This window comes from Echinops telfairi, unplaced genomic scaffold (genome assembly GCF_000313985.2).
Source record: "Echinops telfairi isolate 266 unplaced genomic scaffold, ASM31398v2 ScPeMD7_4;HRSCAF=17, whole genome shotgun sequence".
NCBI lineage: Eukaryota > Metazoa > Chordata > Mammalia > Afrosoricida > Tenrecidae > Echinops > Echinops telfairi.
The window spans coordinates 12,897,578-12,917,001 of NW_022103900.1; the positions used below are offsets into that span (position 1 = coordinate 12,897,578).

Genomic DNA, 19,424 nt, shown 5'->3' on the forward strand with positions numbered 1-19,424 from the left:
TGTGCAGTGAGGGCAAGTGCTTCTTTTCTTGCATGTGTACAAGAGGAAAAAGTTTAAAGATGAAGTAGGCATTTGAATATAAAGTTTGTAAGCATCTGCTGGGAAAAAAATCAGAAATGCTAACAAAATAAAACATCTAACATTTTGTTTTCTTGGAAAGATAAGCTCTGTTTCAAGAGGAATAGAAGACAGGACACTAAAATGAAACGGTCTCTTTCTACACTGTGTTTTTAAAAGGCAGCCTTGCATTTTACTTAAGAGTTTGGATATCCGATCATCCACCTGCTTATGCACCTTCCCACAGATCAGCAGCTACATTTGGTGATGGGGGCGGAATGAGGAAGTGCTGAAAGAGTGATCTTGGCTTTGGAGAGGGGAGTACAGCTCTGCTACACAGTAGCTGTGTGATCTGGGTAAACCACTTCACCTCTCTGAGCTCAGCTTTCCCACCTCTATCAGTGAGGTGATAACCGTCCCCCCACCCAGATGTGGAGAGCATCAAAGGGAAAGTCCATGTAAACACGGAGCCCAGAGCCTCCCGGACACATTGACGCTTAGTTAGATCAGAATCATCTGGGTCACTAACTTAGTGCATAAAACTTCGTTTTGGGTAGCAGCTTTCTTTAATATTCACAAGTTCTTTGTGCACATTGCCTAGGTAGACACACACACCGCATGTATGCTAGAACAAAGCTTGGGGGAAATCTTATCTTTACATGCATTTGGAGTAAGTTTAAGATTGTGGCTTAACTGCTAATGATTAGAAAATGAAATGAAAATCATTAATAACCTCTGTTCTTATGACTGCCCTTCGTGGAATGCTTAGGGATGCGCTGCTAGGTTGTATCAGTAAAGACGATTATTTTTCAGCAATTTTGGTGTTGTCTTCAGTTCTCTCTACTACATTGTAAACAACCAGAAACAAAAAAAATTGTGTCAGCATTCTTAAAAAAATTTTTTTTTTTACTTTAAAAATCTTAGCCTGTATTTCTAGATCTAGAATTATCCTCACAATGACATTTCCCTATCTCATTTTACACCTTGCCTTTGCCTTACAAATCATATTCTCTTTTCATCAGGACATCTGCCCAAAACACGCTTTTACTTGACAGTTCTATCCTACACTCGCCTCTGAGCTTCTAACAAGACGTACCTCTGGGAATCGCAAAGTGCCATATTTAAAATCTCTCACTGAGAATATACAGGTTTTCCCTTGTGATCATAAGGGATTCCTCAAATCTGAGTTTTAGAGCTAATATACAACAACTGATAAGCACAGTATTTTCACATTAGTATATTTATGTTGTGCTAATATACTTAAACAGTATGCATGTCCATTGAGAGTTTTTCGCTCCAATTTCTTATCAGCTTTCTTTGAACCTTAAGAAAGGTACGTATGTGCTGCTGGGCCTCAAAGCGAAAGACAAGAACAGAAAACCCTCAAACCTCACTGCCACCGAGCCATCGCCAACTCCGAGTGACTAAGACAGGGTAGAGCCGCCTCCGTGGGCTTCCAAGACCGTAACTCTTTACAGCAGTAGAAAGCCCCATTCCCTAAAGCTAAATACGAAAAACCAAACTTACTGCCATTGAGTCAATGCTGACTCATAGTGAGCCCCTGTGGGTTTCCAAGATAGTAACTGCTTACAGGAGTTAGAAAGCCCAGCTTTCTCCCATGGAGCTGCTGATGGTTTTGAACCAGTGACCATGAGGCTCACAGCCCAATTCCTAACCACTAGACCACCAGGGCTAATTGGACTTTCCCCAATTAGAAGGGAGATGTCATAGTAGGATACTCAATGGAATACTCAAAACCCCAAACCAAACTGGTTGCCATAGAGAAACACATGGAGACATGGATTCGGAGTAGAACTGTGTTCTGTAGGATTTTCAAGGTTGTGAACCTTTAGAAACAGACCAACCACCAAGCCTTTCTTCCAAGGTACCTCTGGATGGGTTCAAACAGTCAACCTCCCAGTTAGCAGTCAAACGCTTCACCTCTATGCTACCCAGGGACTCCAAACGGAATATTAAAAGACCCATTGCTGCCAAGTCATTTCCAACTCTTAGCGACTCTGTAGGACAAAGCGGAACTGCCCCAGGGAGTCCCTGAGGCTGTAACCTTTAGGGGAACAGGAGACCACATCGTCCTCTAATGGGCTGGCTGGTGGGTTCGACCACCCCTTCTTCCGTTCTTACCCATGGAGCCAGCCTGGCTTTGCCTTGGGACACGAGGAAGCCATCAAGCAGAACTAACAGCCGGCACACGCAGCAACATGATGGATTGCAGAGGTCTTAGGTTAAGTTCAACAAGCCAGACACAAACACAGCGTACTCCACGGAACTATGTATGTGACACCCCGCAGAAAGCCAAACCATGGAGCCAGCAGCCAGCTCTGTGGCTAGCAGGAGGGAATTGACAACAAAGGGGCAAGAAGGAACTTTTGGGGGTGATACAAATATACCTTTTCTTAATTGGATGGTGGTTACAAAATTGTAGCCGTGTGTCACATTCATCAGAGGGTACACATAACACGGGTGACTCGTCACCTAAATAAATTGCACATCAGTAAATCTCAACTAAAAACCCAAAGATGGTTGCTATCAGGTGCTGGTGAGTCAGGGGCACCCACAGTGACCCGATGCAGAACCGAGGGAGCACTGCTTGGTCCTGCGCCATCTGCATCGTTGTTGCTGCGGCCGCCGGGTCCATCTGTCGGATGGAGGGTCCTCCTCTTTTGCACTGTCCCTCTACTTTACTGAGCATAGTGTTCTTCTCCAAGGACCGGTCTCTCCAGATAGGAAATATTAGCAGGTTAAAAACAAAAAAGAGGAAAAGACTTGTTTTGAGGAGTTGTGTTCTCCCAGGCACATTCTCTTGATAACATACTGCGTGCCTGTTTTCCATCCGTTCCTGTTTCTGGCCCTAAACGGATGGCATTCAGACTAGCGTGATATCATGTCTTTCACATGCGGGGCACTCTAAGATTAAATGGTAATTACATAACGGCTATAAATATTATTAGTTTTACGAATAGGAAACTCCTGCAGCTCTTTGACTTTTACGTCATTTTTGAACCTCTGGTAATTAAGCGACTGTACTAATATCATATATACCTGATATTATTTCATGGTTTTCAAACTCTGTGAGATGTTTTTAATTTTAAATAAGGTGTGTGGGGGGGGGCGGGGCGGTGGTGGCGACTGAGGCTCAGTGAATTGTAAGTTGCCCAAGGCCTTCTAGTCCAGAGCCAACACTCGTCATCTCCTTTTATTTAGGTTTAGTCCTTGGAATAGTTGCAAATTGTAAGGAAAGACAATTCTCCGAGGGTGCTGAGAGTACTGAAAGCCGAGGCTCCAAGATCCATGCGTGATGGGTGTTATGCGCTCACCCCTCAAGTTAACAGTAGCTCTTGGATAAGACGTTTGATCATAGTGAAGACAACGCTTGTTCCAGCCCCACACCAGTTCCCAGCACAACTGAGCAGCTAGGCTTCAGTGAGATTGTCTCACAAAAAAGCAAATTTTTTCCGAGTTTATAAAATCGTTTATCACCAGACTACTATTTTATAACTTATGGGGAAGTACATCAACACGCATTAATTCCCTGCCACGAGTTCTGTCTCATACTATTTTTATGTGAACGATATTGTCAAGGCAAAATCTCGTTTTGGGGGGTGCATTTTGCACTCGGGGGTGCTGGCAGAAGTCGTAATTTTCACTAGCTCTCACATTGGACGTATACACATAGGACTTCAAGTAAATAATATGTATTTGATTTCCTACCCGGCAGCTGCTCATCCATAGTGGATTTTTTTCCCTCCAAACTGTAGCTTGCCAGGAACTCTTACCTTTTCTTAAGAATTGTCTGGGTGTGCCTTCCCCACTTGCATTGAACTGAATGTACTGTGTGCTGTAGAGGTGTGCAGTTAAAATACGTTTATTCTCAGAAATATTTAAAAAATATTTTAAAATGTTTTCCTTTGCAGAATCCGACACAAGTTTGGCAGAAGGAAGTGTCAGCTGCTTAGATGAAAGTCTTGGACATAACAGCAACATGGGCAGTGATTCAGGCTCCATGGGAAGTGATTCAGGTACTGCCTAACTGTTGTGTAAACCTTAAAAAGTGTGAAACAAGACGCCATCGAGTGGAAAGCTCGGGGGCTGTTCATACCCTCCCTAATGTATTTATGCAATTAAAGCAACTCCCTTCCACTGTGAAGTACTTCTGGAACCTTGCCATTCACCTTCTTTAGAAGTACAACTTCCCGAAGTCTCTTAGAATCCATGATTCTGCATCTCGGACCTAGCTTTGTGGTCTGCCATATTCCGCATCCCGTAGACCCCTGCCATCTATTTTATTTCTAAGACCGGGTTCAGTTCATTTGGCAGCATTTGAAAGCTGTATCCTATGAAAGAAAACTATTCCCGCTCCCTACTTTCGCTTTAAAGATATTTTAAATAAAAGTTAATACTAGCATTCGAGTGAGTTTGTAGATAACTGCAGTTCATGAAAGAGTCGCTCTTGAATTTCTGGAATGAAAACCTAAAAATTCCATATATACTTTAAAGAGCTCCACATCTTCTAAAGTTCACTTGGCTAGAAGTAGAGTTTGTGAAATCTCGAGACCACTACATGGAGATTGTTAGTCGTTGTCTACCAAATGGTGCTTTATGTCAGTTGAATTGCTGAGCAATAAAAAGTGAGATTCGCATGCTTCCACTAATTCTATGATCAGACTTCTTTGCTTCTTTGTCAATTTGATAGGTTTCAGATGTTTTCTGTTCTTTGTGCATTTCCACTTTAATAGTGAAGTAGAATATTAAAGTCATCTAAGTATGGGGCATGGATCTGTCCTTGGCTGTCTGTTATACATATTTCTATATTTGATCCTATGCCTGAAACACTTCTTAATTAAAATGAACAAATTGTAACAACTTAAAGCAAGGCTTTTCAGTGTGGCCAGCAAATGACTTTATTGTTGATTTGTTCAGAGGCTGTGAAAACACTCAGAAAATAGTGTGTATGGTTATCCTACATCAGCAAAAGAATTATGGAAAGTTAGATCCAGAATAAGCCTAAAGGTACAAAATCGTTTACAGGAAGATGGATGGTCTTTTGCCTTAAAGGCTTTCCTAATGGGATCCCGCCCCTCCTTTAGATTTATGTTCATTTTTATCCTCCTCGAATCCTTTAGAACAAGGTTGTGGAAGAAACTCAATTCATTAAATGTCTGTAATAAATTACGTTTAATGAAAAAGTTTTCATGAATCTCTTTTCAATTCCATCACTGTTTATTACCATGTGCTTATTTTTTGGGGGGGTGGCAGTTATTTTCATCGAAATTTGATGTTTACATTGATAAACTTCATTACTAACGTATCTATCAAATAACTGCTGATGCCAGACCTGAAAAAATAGCTAGTTAATATTTAAAGTTTAAGCTTCTGGATCTTTTCCTAATTTTTGTTTGCTTAAGTAAGGGCTCTTCAACAGCATTCATTCAATAAATATTAAGTATATATATACACTCAGTGTACAGGGCATTGTGCCTATGTAGAGCTCTTAGCAAATGTAAGTATTTGCTGACTTTTAGTCATCAATGTTGCATGAAAGATGTGCGAAATCTGAATGCAAGCTACTTTTGAAAAGCAAATACACTTTCAAAAGCAAATACATTTTAAAAGAAAAACACATATTGAAGAGTCACCCCTTGAAACTCTAGATGGCTATGTGTATAGCGATAAATAATTACTTTGCATAGTGAGCTGCAAAATTCCGAAATTATAAAATTCCTTGCCAACAGGTGCACAGTCCAGGCTGGAAAATAAATTGGTTAAAAAATAGTTGAGATAAAATGGTGAATGCTAAATACATATTGATTCCTGAAAAGTGCCCGGGTGCTTGGAATTATATTGCAGCCTTTGAGATTAACCTTAGAAGGGCCTTAATTTACCGGCCCTTTGCTCTTACTGAAAGGTCGTTTATGAAGACAGAGGGATCATAGCCTGACCTAGTGCACACACGGTTCTCCTGTTGGAAAGGATTAGAAATAATACGCTACAGAGAAACATAATTAATTGTGCTTTTAACATTTAAGTGATCTAATTAGACCTTGGGAAGATTTTTTTTCCCCGGTTTCCTACTTTCAGAGAGATCAGCTCCTGCTGCACAGCGGCGATATTCTCGGCAGTACACATTGGCCTGATAGGCAGAAAGTGTTTCCTTCCTATTTCGAGGTACTGACTGTTAATGCTTGTCCAGCTGGAACGGTGTATTTGTCCGTGGTTGCATACTATATAGGTAAAGGAATAGTTTGTAAATTTCAAACACATGCCGTGACAGACCTTTTCTCTCCAAGAATAACTCAGCTGTCAAGAATCACTGTGAGAATGAGATTTGCCACATGGTGTAGTTCCAAGAGAATATGATTATCGAAACCCTATTAAGCTTCAGGTTTTTGACCATTTGTATGGTACAGAATCATTTTAAGATCATCAATCAATCAGCAATTCTTACAGATGGTAGGTACAATGTTATGGGATGCCTGTGCCTATTTTAAATAAAATTTTCATCACTGCATTTAGTTGATTCTACTTTCCAAAAACAGCCAACAACAAACAAATAGGAACCCAATCTTTTTTTTTTTTTTTAAGGAAATGAGTTCCTGGCTCAGTGACACCAGCCTACTTCTCTCCTTCTGGTGAAAGGGAAGGCAAACATCTCCTTTCCTTGTGGATGAGGATAAATTCTCCCATCCCTATGTCAGAAGATGTGAGACGGCAGGGATCAGGCTGAATATTTAGCACTCACCCAGCTTTTTTCCTTTGGATTCTATTTTCATAGGGAATCCAAGCCTTATTCCACCTCTTCTACCATCCCCTAACCCCCGTATCCGCTCTTTGCTTCCCCTTCAAACTTGGAGCTACCCATCAAGTCTTTTAGATTTGATTGGAACTTCAATCAAAAATTTATTTATTGAGGTGCCTGTTAAAAAGCAAAGAACAAAAGGCCAGGTTGGTAGATGGCTCCTACTAATTGGTATTTGCCGTGACTTGTCCGACCTGTTCAAATAGTACTATTGCAGCAAGTTAAAACCCATTCAAATATACCCGTCCAGTTCGTGAAATGGAACTATCAGCAAGTTTTTTAGTTGAGGTTAATGGGATTGTGTTAGTTTAGTTTTATTGCAATCATTGACAGGGAAAGGCACTTATTGCCTGTGATATGAAGTGCTGATTCAGTACTGTGATTTTGTGTGTGTTTATGTGAGGCCTAAGGTGGTCTTTTATATTGGTATAGTATTTATTTTTCTTGAATTACTAGTGATATGTTATTCATTTTCAGACCTTTTCCCCTTAATGCAGATAAATATATTCACTTGCAAACAAAAGTTGTGATGAATACTTTATTGTAATTTTCATTACTTAATGTATTTATTGCCCATTTTATATATTATCTGTTTAGCCGCCTGTTTTTAGAGGCAGCAGTATAGTGTCCTAGCAGTCGAAGGCTTGTATTCATGTGGTGTGCATGGTGCCTGAGAATCACCCAGTAAATGTTTACTGCACAATGATAGCTGTATATGATCCGATATATATTAGTAAAACATCTTGATGCCAATGCTTGAATTAAAGTTTGAATACAATAGCCCTTTCAACACCCTAACTTTTCTGAAATCATGTGTGTGTGAGATGTAGATATTTTCCTCATTTGACTCACTTTTAAATTCCTGGGACAGACTTAGAAAAACGCTACATGTTTCTTTCCTTTTTTATTCTTGTTCTTCTTCTTTAAAAAATATCTTTTTATTACTCCAGGGTGTCGTAGTAGTGAGCATAAAAACAAAAGAAAGAAATGTTTCTCTAAAATGATTCTTCTTGCCTACAAGGTGTACGAAGCTAAGCCCCATTTAATTTTTTTTAACCTATACCAAAATATGCCTAGAATGAAATGAAACATAAAGAAGTTGATGATTCGTGTAGTTGAATAAACTCCTACATCCAACAGCAAGTAGCTGGAAGATGGCTTTGAGGAGGTTCCCACTCACAGCCGTTCCACGAAGGTCCTAGCGAACGAAGCCCTATCTGGTTCTGCTCCGTCCGCACAATTGTGACGATCCCTCTGTGTCGGTCCCTCTCAGCGAGGGTCCTCTTTTCCCTGACCCTCTAATTAACCAAGCATAAGATCCTGCTGCAAGGATTCGTCCCTCCTGACAGTGTGTCCAAGCTAGGTGAGACAGAGTCTCACCATCTTCGCTTCTAAAGAACATTCTGGCTGTTATGTCTTTCAAGAGATAGTTATTTATTCTTCTGGGGAAACGAACGAATGAACAAACTTCCGTTGAGTGGGTTCTGACTGATAGTGACCCTGGAGGACACAGGAGAGCTGCCCTGTTGAGTTTCGGAGGCTGAGCATCTGCCCAAGGGCAGACAGCCCAAGTTTCTTCCTGGAGCAGCTGATGGAGGTGAATGCCGACTTAGAGGCTTGCAGCTCACCGCGTAGTCCACTATGCCACGGAGGTCCCGACAGCCCGTGGCATATTCGATATCCTTCTCCAACACCATCATGCAAAGGCATCGGTCCTTCTTTGAGCTTCCGTATCCATTGTCCAGCTTTGCCATGCATGGGAGGCTAATGAAACTGGTGTGGCTCAACACACACTGGCGTGCTACACAGCAGCTAAAGCAGAACAATGAACACCTCAGAGCGTGGATGAGCCTGGAGGGTCTTGTGCTGAGCAAAGTTAACCAAACACCAAAGAACACGGATACGAAACCACTGTTTTAAAGAGTGCAGAACAGGTCGTCACATGAAAAGAAAGACTGAGAGACACTAGAGGTGGGAGTGAAAGAAAGAAAGGAGAGTCATAGCGAGACAGTACAGGGATTTACTTGGGTGAAGGCAAAGATAATATTCAGCAAGAATACAGGGGGGGGGGGATTGTTGGAAACAGATCAAGACGTTAGGAGGTCTGATGAGTCGTTGAAGGTCAAAATGATGATCTGCTCTGTTAACCTCAGTAATTCACAATGGACTTGGGTGGGATGTACCTTCGTCCTACAGTGAAGCTTAGAAGACACCTGTTGCAGCAGGTTTGCACAGTGCAATATCACATTTGATTCCTTGACTACTGCTTCCATGGACCTTAATTGTGGATCCAAGGAAACTGATTTCCTTGAGAACTTCGATCTTTTTCTGTTTATCATGATGCTATGTATTGTTCCAGTTGTGATAAGTTTTGTTTATTTTGTTAAAGCAAAGTAGTCTTTGATTTTCATCAGTCAGTGCTTCAAGCCCCCTTCTCATAGCAAATCAGACAAATTAGATTTCTGGATCTCCTTGTAAGTAAGACACCATTTAAAATAGATCCTCCTTTGCACATATCCTTGTGTTTTGAGAATTTTAGGTGACAAATACTCAACATGGGTGGAATATTTTAATTATACACAAAAACTACTTCCCAAAGAAGTAATGATGTTCTTAAATATGTTTGAACCTTAGATAAATATAATATAAAGTGAATTATAATTGCCATAAGAGTTCAAAGCAGTTACAGAAAGGAAAGTCCCAAGTGTGTATATTTGAAAATTCTGGTGATCTGGAATGAGCTTTTTATGAGGTCACATTAAACTAATTAGCAGATGATCCAGTGATAGCCCAAATGAATTGCATCTGTCTTTATTCATCCATATGCAAAACAAACATCCTGCCAAGCCAGTAAATGGCACTACTAAGTGGTATTTGGTGTGACTTTTCCTACCTGTTCAGGTCGTATTATCACAGCAAGTTAAAACCCATTTAAGTATAACCATCCAGTTGATGAAATGAACCATCAGCAAGTTTTTTGAGGTTAATGGGGTTGGGTTAGTTTAGTCTTCCTGTAATCATTGACAGAAGAAGGCACTTATTTCATTTGTAATGAAGTGCTGATTAAGTACTATGATTTTTTTTTGTGTGTGTGTGTTTATGTGAAGCCTAGGGTGGGCTTTTATATTGGTATAATATTCATTTTCTTGCATTTCTGATTATAAGTGATGCATTTTTAGACCTTTTCCTCATGATGCAGATAAGCATAGTCATATCCAAACAGAAGGTTTTTATTCTCAAGTCAAGATGTGATTAACATTTTATGGCAATTTTCAGTAAGTAATGTATTTATTGCCTATTTTATTAATATTTGAAGTTTCAATACTTAAAGATACAATTCAAGATGAGAAAGGGAGCAGATAGTTAATTATGCATCCATGCTAATTGGAAATCTTTTAAATGTATTATGCTATAGATGTCAGGGGAATGTGTATTAATAATTGAAGACATATAAGATGGTAATAAATACCCAAAAACTAAAGACCAAAACGAAATGGCAAAATAAGTCACATTTTTACCAAAAAGTTGATTTTCTGTGTTCAATACAATCCTACCAACGAAAGAGTAGCATGGGAGGAGTTTTTCCCCAACTCTGTAATGATTGCTTCTGTTCATCCTGGTTGGCTCCAAGGTGTCAATGGCTGTGTATATTGAGAAGTATGTCGTTCTTAGGTGCCATTAAATCTGTTCCAAATGCAGAGCAGCCCTTGGCACAGTAACGGGAAGTCCTCCGTGGTCTTGGACCATTCTCGAAATCATTGTTGTGTTTGTACGTTTGAGCCCAAGGTTGGAGCGTCTCTGTCCGTCTGTCTCATTGAAGGGACACGCACACATACCGTTTGAGTGTTCGATTATCAGATAAAATTTCATAACTGGAGGAATACTTATATTTTCTGCAACACATATATCTTCTAATAAAAAATAAAGGAATTCAGAGCAAGATAGATTCTTTCTCCTTTCCCAGCTCCTCTTGAGTTTGTTTTGAATGACTGAGAGGAGAAAGTAGAGCCTAATGGCCCAGCCAAGAAATGAAAAGTCTGACTCATTAAGAACCTTGAGTGCCAACTCAGGACAACACTTTCTATCATGTCCCTTCAACTCTGCCCTCTCCATGAATAGACCCTAGCCCACCCCTGTTAGCCCTCCTCATTGCTGCCTGCCACTGCCAACAGTTAGCTGGTGCCCATCTGATACAGAAAACAGAATGTGGATTGGTTTGGACCGTACATGAAAAGGCATTTAAATCACAAGAGTTCTAGGTCCAATTCCAGGTGTCTTAATCAGTTCATTTGTTGCCACTCCCCTAATTTTCCTTCTTTTGAACCTCGTGCAGATGAAGAGACTGAAACAAGAAGAGCATCTCCCGAACCAGAACTGCGTCTCAGGTCTTACCAAATGGAAGTGGCTCAGCCAGCCTTAGAAGGGAAGAATATCATCATCTGCCTTCCTACAGGGAGTGGGAAAACCAGGGTAGCTGTGTACATTGCCAAGGATCACTTGGACCAGAAGAAAAAAGCATCCGAACTTGGGAAGGTCATCGTCCTCGTCAATAAGGTAGAGGGGGTGGGGGAGAAGTCACTGTGTAATTTTATCTGTCCACTCTCTCTTTTATTGATCCAAAATATCTATATAACAACCTTGGAAACAACAGACCACACTGATTTAGTTTGGTTAGGAGGGATGTAGTGTACATGAGCCTTGGTAATGCAGTATTGTTTTACCAAAAGTTTGGTAATCCCAACCCACCAGCTGCTCCTTGAGAGACGAGACTTGCTCCCATCAAGATGTTTGCTTAGTAACCCTGGGGGGCAGTTCTGTGAATTGGAATCAAGTCAGTAACACCCAACAGCAGCAGCACCTCTGTACGCCATTCCATTGCTTTTTACTCATGGCTTTTCTAAGGCACTGTCCTTTCAAATGGAATTTTCCACAGGAGCACTGGTGGTGTAGCGGTTACGTTCTTTAGTCTGTGATCCAATAGGTCCACAGTTTGAAACCACCAATTGCTCCTCAGAAGAAAAACAGGGCTTTCTACTCCTGTAATTAGTTACAGTCTTGGGAACTCACAGGGAAGTTTTACCCTGTCCTGTAAGCTCACTATTCATCTGCACTGACTCGATGGTGGTGAGTTTGGCTTTTGAGGTTTTGGTACTAAGTTAAGGACTGCGGATAGTGCTGTAGGTCAACTGGGGCTGCTAATTGAAAGGTCGATGGTTCAAACCCTTGGCTGCTCTGTGAGAGCAAGATGAGGCCGTTTGCTCCTATAAAGATTTGCAGTCTCAGAAACTTTATATAGGGCTATGGTGTATTGAAATTGACTTGATGATAGTGGGGTAGGGTCAGGGTTAGCACTAATGTATGTTACATGCAAAGGCGAACGTTCTCAAAGTATCACTGTGATCTGTAATATTCACAGATGGCTATTTTAGAGTCTCTTTCTCTGTTAGGGCCCTTGGGGGTGCCGTGGGTAAACCTCTGAGCTGCTGACCAGGTAGTCAGCAGTTCGAACCCATAAGCAGATCCACCCGAGAAAACTGGGGCAATCGCTTCCACAAACATGTCCTGTCTCGGAAAGCTTACGGGGCCGTTCTTATCTGTCGCCCAGGGGCGCTGTGAGATGGAATTGGCTCAAAGCAGCAGATTTGATTGGTCTCACCTGTTGACCCTTAAGACAAAAGCAGTAACCTCCTCTTATCCAAGATTTAGTTGGGTTTGAAAATAAAGAGATAATTCATTCTCTGAACAACTTACATTGTTAAAAGCTCTGCATTTATTCATCAAAATCTGCTTCCCTGGGATGCCCACCCCTTGGTTATAGTTCTTTCCTCTCTCTGCCTTTATAGAGTCACTCTTACTCCTCTTTATGACAGCCCTTCCCAGAGAGAAGGCAGCAGTGTGTGGCTTCCAAGTTGTTTTTATTGTCCCCTTCAAAATAAATGTCCCCACTTGCTTCCCCTGTTCTTTTCATTGCACGGGCTCCAGCCTTTTCGTCTTCCTTGGTACTCACGTTCTTCCAGACGTTGATCTGAGACTCACTGGCCAGCCAGTGACCAGAGCTGGACAAACTCCCCCAGGTCTGGCTGTTGGAGAGATGAGCTGGGATGCCGAGTTCACAACTGGGGTTGTGTTTGCCATGAGTGCTACCGTCTCCTGGAACCAGCTCAAGCTTGCGGCGGCCTAACACGTCTCAGCTCCTTCTGGTTTAGAGTGTGAGAAGCTAGGACTTCCTGGGTTATATTTGTGCCGTTCATTTATGAGCCTAAATGCAAGCAATTCTCTCCTTTTTTCTTATCATTCATACTGATTAATAATTCAATCTTATGTTTTTAAAATGTGTCTAAGGAACCTTCTTCCCCCGACTAACTCCTTCTCCTCTTAAAGCTATATTCTAGTCATAGACCTTCCACCCCATCACATCTAGATAATTTTTCTGACTCCACATTTATAGTCATGTTTAAATGTTAATTTAACATTATTAATTATGCATATTCATTTAAATGTTGTGTGGTCATTGGAGGTCATATTTCTAATTCCTGATCTACTTCCCTTTTGATTTTCTCTTCGTAATTAATAGAAATTCACCCCTTAGTTCGTTCATCGATGCCATGTCTTTTTAATGTCAGCTTTAAGTCTTCAAATTGAGCCAGAAAAATCTCTGACCCAGCACTTCTCCATCACCTGCACGCTGCCTTTGGCCCAGTAGTGAGGGTGTGTAACTCATGATCCAGAAAAGACAAATCCTGTCCCCCGCTACCAATTCCTTCTATCTCCCTTCCTCCCACTTTCCCAGAGACAGAGCCTTCAGATGCAGCGAGAAATGAAAACACCACCTGCGTTCCCAGACCTCCCACTTCCTATCTAGGGCCTCACCATCACAAGAGATAAATCCCAGGTTCCTTCAGCTGCTGAGAGGCAGCCCCATATGATTCAGCAGAAGCGGGTAGCAGTTGGGTTTGATGAGTCTTGGCAGGCATTCTGTCACATCTCAGGAAAAGGCTCCAAATGGACCGCGCACCTCCCCATTAGCCGTGTCAGGCTTGCATATGGCTCGCTCTGTGTCCGTCAATAGGAAGTCAGTACCGCTCCGTGAGGATCGGGATTTCCAGCACCTGTTACCTTCTGCGAAAACGTCGTTCTTGTTCTGTAGATCAAGGATGCTGCTTGCTTGCTCAGTCTTGATTCACCCCATGTGGACAGACACGCATGTCCCGCTAGGAGAGGAGGGATGCTGTGTTAGTGTCCCCATCGAACCCATCAGGAAACAGAGGCTCGATGGAAGTCTTTGCAGACTTTCTCTCTCGGCTGATAGGTTCAAACTGTCGACCTTTGGTTCGCAGCAGAGTGCTTGAAGCAGACGTTAACGGTGCTGTCCAGCGTGATGTGGCCAAGAAGCAGCTGAGATAAGGCTTGAACCCCTTAGTGCTTAACCTTGTGTAGTCTTCCCCCGCTGTCATACTCTGCCGCCAGAGTGACAGGCTAAGGGATCATCAGAGCAGCTTTCTGAGTACTGGCAAGATGCCCTGCTCCACTCGTTGGCATGGACTGGGACTCGAGGGCAGGGAGTTTGTTTTGGGGTATTTCATGTGCTTTTCAGAGCAACCCCTTTGTGCAGGTGCACAGCATCCGCAGACATTGTGTCCATGCAGACATTGAGGAGAGCAGAGACTAAGTCAGGCGCGGGCCACACAGCAAGCACGTGACTGCAGTCGCTCTTTTCAGAGGCTGATTTTCTGTTCTCTGAATCATGCTGCTTCTCCACCGAGTTTCACTTCTCCTCCTTCCAGGATGCCCTTCTCAGAGTATGCCCTCTGCCTTCTCTGAGTGCGAGGGGAGGAATACTTCTACAAGAGAAGAGCAGCACAGGTCTCTGGAAGATGCAGGAGAGCCATGGCTCTCACTTCTCAAAGGGCTTAAATATAATGGCGGGGTGGGGGGGCACTTCATAAAAGTGTACTTTTCTGAATTCTGAGGTTGACCTTAGAGTCAGCACTGCCAGGTGGGGCCCAGGAGTCCGCATTCTCCACGTCTTTCCGGTGATTTTGTGTTTGGGGGTGAGTGGATCATAGACTCCTCTTTGGAAACCATGAAAACGAAAGTTTCTCTTCGTGCTCCTGTTAGCCTGTGTTTATCTTTTTCCTTTCCAAGCCTGATGACGGGCTTGAGGTCACGTGGCTTCCTTGGCATTCAGGAGTTCCTTTTACCACACCCCACAATTCACTCTTAAACATTTCCATTTCTAAATAATAATGGCAGAAGGTGTTCTGTATGCCTTATTTTCTCGCCCGCACAACCACCCACTCCCTGTTTTATAGATCCTCAGAGCTTATCTCTAGGTGGTGCGAACTGCCAAATGTGCAGCTGCTAGCCCAAAGGTTAATGGTTCAAACCCACCCAGGGGGGTCTGGGAAGACAGATCAGTTGACCTACTTCTAAAGATCACAGACTTGAAAACCTGTAGAGCAAAGTTCTGCCACACACACACACACACACACACACACACACACCACCCCCTCCAAAAACCTGTGGAGCAAAGTTCTGCTTTACATACACACACACACACACACACACACACACACACCCTGAGTCAGAATCCAGTCAACAACAGTAAACAGCAACAGAGACCTTAACTATAAGATGAATAGCACATACCCTGCAGATACTGATCACATGTCAGCTGGGCACATTATCAGGAATATAATGGGTCCTCTGTACATGCGATGATACTTTCCCTTGAAACTCTTCCTGCCAACTCTATTTGCAATGCTACCCACTCCTGGGCTTCCATGAGGCTGCAGGACAAAGGACAATTGCCCCATAGGGTTTCCCAAGCTGGAAGTCTTTCTGGAAGAAGCTTGTGATATCTTTTGCCCTCAGCTAGTGGGCTCAAACTGCTGACCTCTGGCTAGCAGCAGTGCCTTAACCACTGCACAATCAGATTTTGTTTGTTTTTACCCCGATAGTCTTCCTAGGACGTGACTTTTAAGTTAGCCTGGCTACTCTTTTCCCCTAATCCAGAAGATACTTTGATAATTTGTATGAGCTGGGCTACCTTCCACAGATGTCTTACATCAACTCTATGCATTTGTACTTTTGGGGGTGGGTGGGTGGGGGGTGGGGGTGCTACGTCACCAAAGCTTTTCCCAGCAGTTTATTCATACTTATCCCTTGCTGCCTCAATTCCTCACTCTTATCTTCCCATCCTTTCCAGTCTTCTTAGGTATTTTGCTTCTAGTCCAACCCCAGAACAAACAGGCTTCCTGTCAACTGTTACATTAAATTTAACATACTCTGCTTGGCATTCATAGCCCTTTATAGCCTGACCCTGATCTATAAATTCAAAATGTATTTCTTATTCAGCCTTAGTTTCAACTTATCTTTCACTGAACCATTGTTTGCTAGATTATAAAAACAATATCCATTATTATTCAGTGTATTCTGACTCATGTAGATGCTATGTCAGAGTAGAACTATGCTAAATAGGTCTTCAATGGTTAATATTTCATAAAGTCTTTTGAAGTGCTTCTGGGGAGATTCAAAACACCAACTTTTCAGTTAGCACCTGAGCGCTAACTGTTGGCACCACTCTCGGACTAAGATCGTATTTCTTTATAAACCCGAATTTTGAACCATCAGGGGCCCCTTCTCTTTGCTATTACTTTGTACATGTCTCTATGGAGGAATGATTCCCCTGTGTTGAAATACTTTGTTCTTTTAGTTTATCTTGGCACGTGTACCCAGCTTGACTGAGTCACTAAGTGTGTTAAACCATGTGTTCAACATTTCGTATTCCAGACCCACAGTCTAATACCGAACAAGTATTCCGTAAGTGAATAAATTGGTGGAGAGTGAACTAATAATTCATTACAGAATGAAATCCTTCTTTATTAATGCTTGGCATGTAGTGTGCTTTTGATCGATACTCCTGTTACTTTGATTGTTCTCTTTTAGATATTATTTTAAATCTCTTTTTAAAGGTGCCTTTAGTGGAACAGCTCTTCCGCAAAGAGTTTGAACCATTCTTGAAGAAATCGTATCAAGTTATTGGATTAAGTGGTGATAGCCAACTGAAAGTCTCCTTTCCGGAGCTCGTCAAATCTCATGATGTTATTATCAGTACAGCGCAGATCCTCGAGAATTCCCTCTTAAATTCAGGAAAAGGAGAAGATGCTGGCGTCCAGTTGTCAGGTTGGTGTTTCTTTGTATAAAAAGAAGATGAACAATAATACTAATGAGAGTAATAGGGACTGTAGTAAGCCATCTGAAAGCTAGTACTAAAAATTAAATAAAATCTCGCTTTAGATGGTCTTTCCCTGAAATTTAAGGGAAAAACACAAAGAAAAATTGATAATAAATTTAGGACTATTTTTAGCAGTTTAATTCGTGTGTAATCCATATATAAGTACAATTCAATGATTAGATCACATGAAGAAGAGATGTACAATCATTACCATAATCACTTTTATAGCCTTTTCTTTGTACTTATCATTTTTAGCTCTCCATGGATCCCCAACCTCCCTGTCTTACTCCCAAGGAACCATAATCCAGCTACCGTTTCTAAAGATCTGTCTCTCCTGGATTTCACATACAGAACATCATTAAAAACAAAACAAAAGAAAACTAACAGCAATTATAAAGTAAGACAGATTACAATCTGCAACCAAAAAAGAAAGCAGAAAACATGAAAAACTAGAACAATTAAAAACGGATCAAAAGGGAGATCAATTGATAAGGTGTTAGATGTAACCCAATTGCACTTGCAGTCATCCACTTTCCAGGGCGTTCTGCGTGGTAGCAAGTCTGTTCGCATCCCTGAGCTCTGGTCGCAGGGGATGCACCAGGGGCATAATCCATATGTGTCTCCCCTTCAGCTTGTTTTTTTTATTTTTAACTGAAACAACTTTAAAATTGATAATAGGTTTTTAATTAGATCACTTTATTCTGTTTGAAATACAACAAAACAAAACTGATGACTGCTGAGTCAATTCTGATACACAGCAACCCCCAAAGAATCTTTTATTAAATCAGTCACTCACTGGACTTTCCGTTTACTTCTTGTTTATAGAAACGGAAAATTCTTGGTTTGTGCTATTGAATCTTGATAGCCATTCTGCATAGAAAGAAATTCTTTCTATTTTATGGGGAATGAGAAGAGAAAGAAGAAAAATAGTAATTAAACATAATTATAAAATTACATACAGTGTTGAAAACAAGTCAAAATTATCTCTCTTTAGTGTGGTTTTTACTTGAACAAATACCATTAAAATTAAGTTCTCCTTAAAATTAAAACACACCAACTTTGTATTAAATATTTCATTCAAAAAAAAACAACCCCAAAAATGTAATCTTGAGAGTTTTTGGAAAGGAGTCAGGGTTGGAATTACCTCATGACCATTCTTAGCCTGATAAAATTCCTGAAACTCACCTATTAAACAGGGATATTCTCATGGTTAAAATGCATGAGCTTCTATGTGTACAAATTCTAAGTATGGTCACATATTTCTCCTGAAAAATGACAGGGGGTCATGTCAGTGTCTGGCCTAAGTAAAACTGCTCCCGCTCGGTTCGCAAGGTGAAAAATCCCTCGTCTGCTCTCGTTCGTTTCCTTGAACGGACAGTTGAACCACCTGGATTCCTTTTCAGACTTTTCCCTCCTCATCATTGATGAGTGCCATCACACCAACAAAGAAGCCGTCTACAATACCATCATGCGGCGCTATTTGAAACAGAAGTTGACAAACCATAAACTCGAGAAAGAAAACAAGCGAGTGACCCCTCTCCCTCAGATCCTGGGACTCACAGCCTCACCAGGTGTTGGAGGGGCTACCAAGCAAGGCAAAGCTGAAGAACACATTTTAAAAGTGAGTCCTTTTGTATTCTGTGACTATCCATTCAGTGAAATCTGTTTGTTTTAACTCAACTAATATACTCCAATCTCCCATAAAACGAACAGACTTGAATAAACAACGATGACATAGAGCAGCATCAGAAAAATGAAATTCCACTGCTTCAAGATGCATGCTTATAGTTAAACTTCATGATCGTTTGGATGGAGAAATAGACATGACCTACGAGCATGTCTAGTTTGCACATAGGATAATGTGTTCTTCTGTGGGTTTTCAAAATTAGATGGTTTTTTGGCATCCTTTCTTGTCTAAGTTAGCCTCGGTTTTGGAGGAAGCCAATTCACCATGGACATTGGAGATGTATTACTTTTCGGCTCTCCCCAAATGGTAACACCAATCAAGTGTGGCTGCTGGCCTCAAGCACTAAGTGGATACAGAGTCACTGAGAACAATGTCATGGAACAACCATGGAGAAGAGACACAACATTCCGAGGCCCGATTGGTTGGCTCTAAAATAAAATTTATTACTAGGATTAAGGACTAGCTTCCATCTAGAGCCAACCACATCTCCATGTTTTGCTCCCTTCTTTGCATGGTCTTCTTTTTTTTTCCCTGATTTTTTAAAAATCATTTTGTTAGGGGCTCATACAACTCGTATCACAATCCATACATGCATCAATTGTGTAAAGCACATTTGTACATTCATTGCC

The 19,424-nt window shown here is 41.4% G+C and overlaps 1 protein-coding gene across 1 annotated transcript in view; it reads left to right on the forward strand.

The window, feature by feature from the left end:
- The window catches only part of IFIH1 (interferon induced with helicase C domain 1), a 66,362-nt gene that overhangs the window by 29,644 nt on the left and 17,294 nt on the right, over positions 1–19,424 (forward strand). The window contains exons 3-6 of the mRNA XM_045298067.1: positions 3,990–4,094; positions 11,205–11,425; positions 16,846–17,056; positions 18,512–18,729. Coding sequence (XP_045154002.1) covers positions 3,990–4,094; positions 11,205–11,425; positions 16,846–17,056; positions 18,512–18,729 — 755 coding nt within the window. The remainder of the gene's footprint in view (positions 1–3,989; positions 4,095–11,204; positions 11,426–16,845; positions 17,057–18,511; positions 18,730–19,424) is intronic.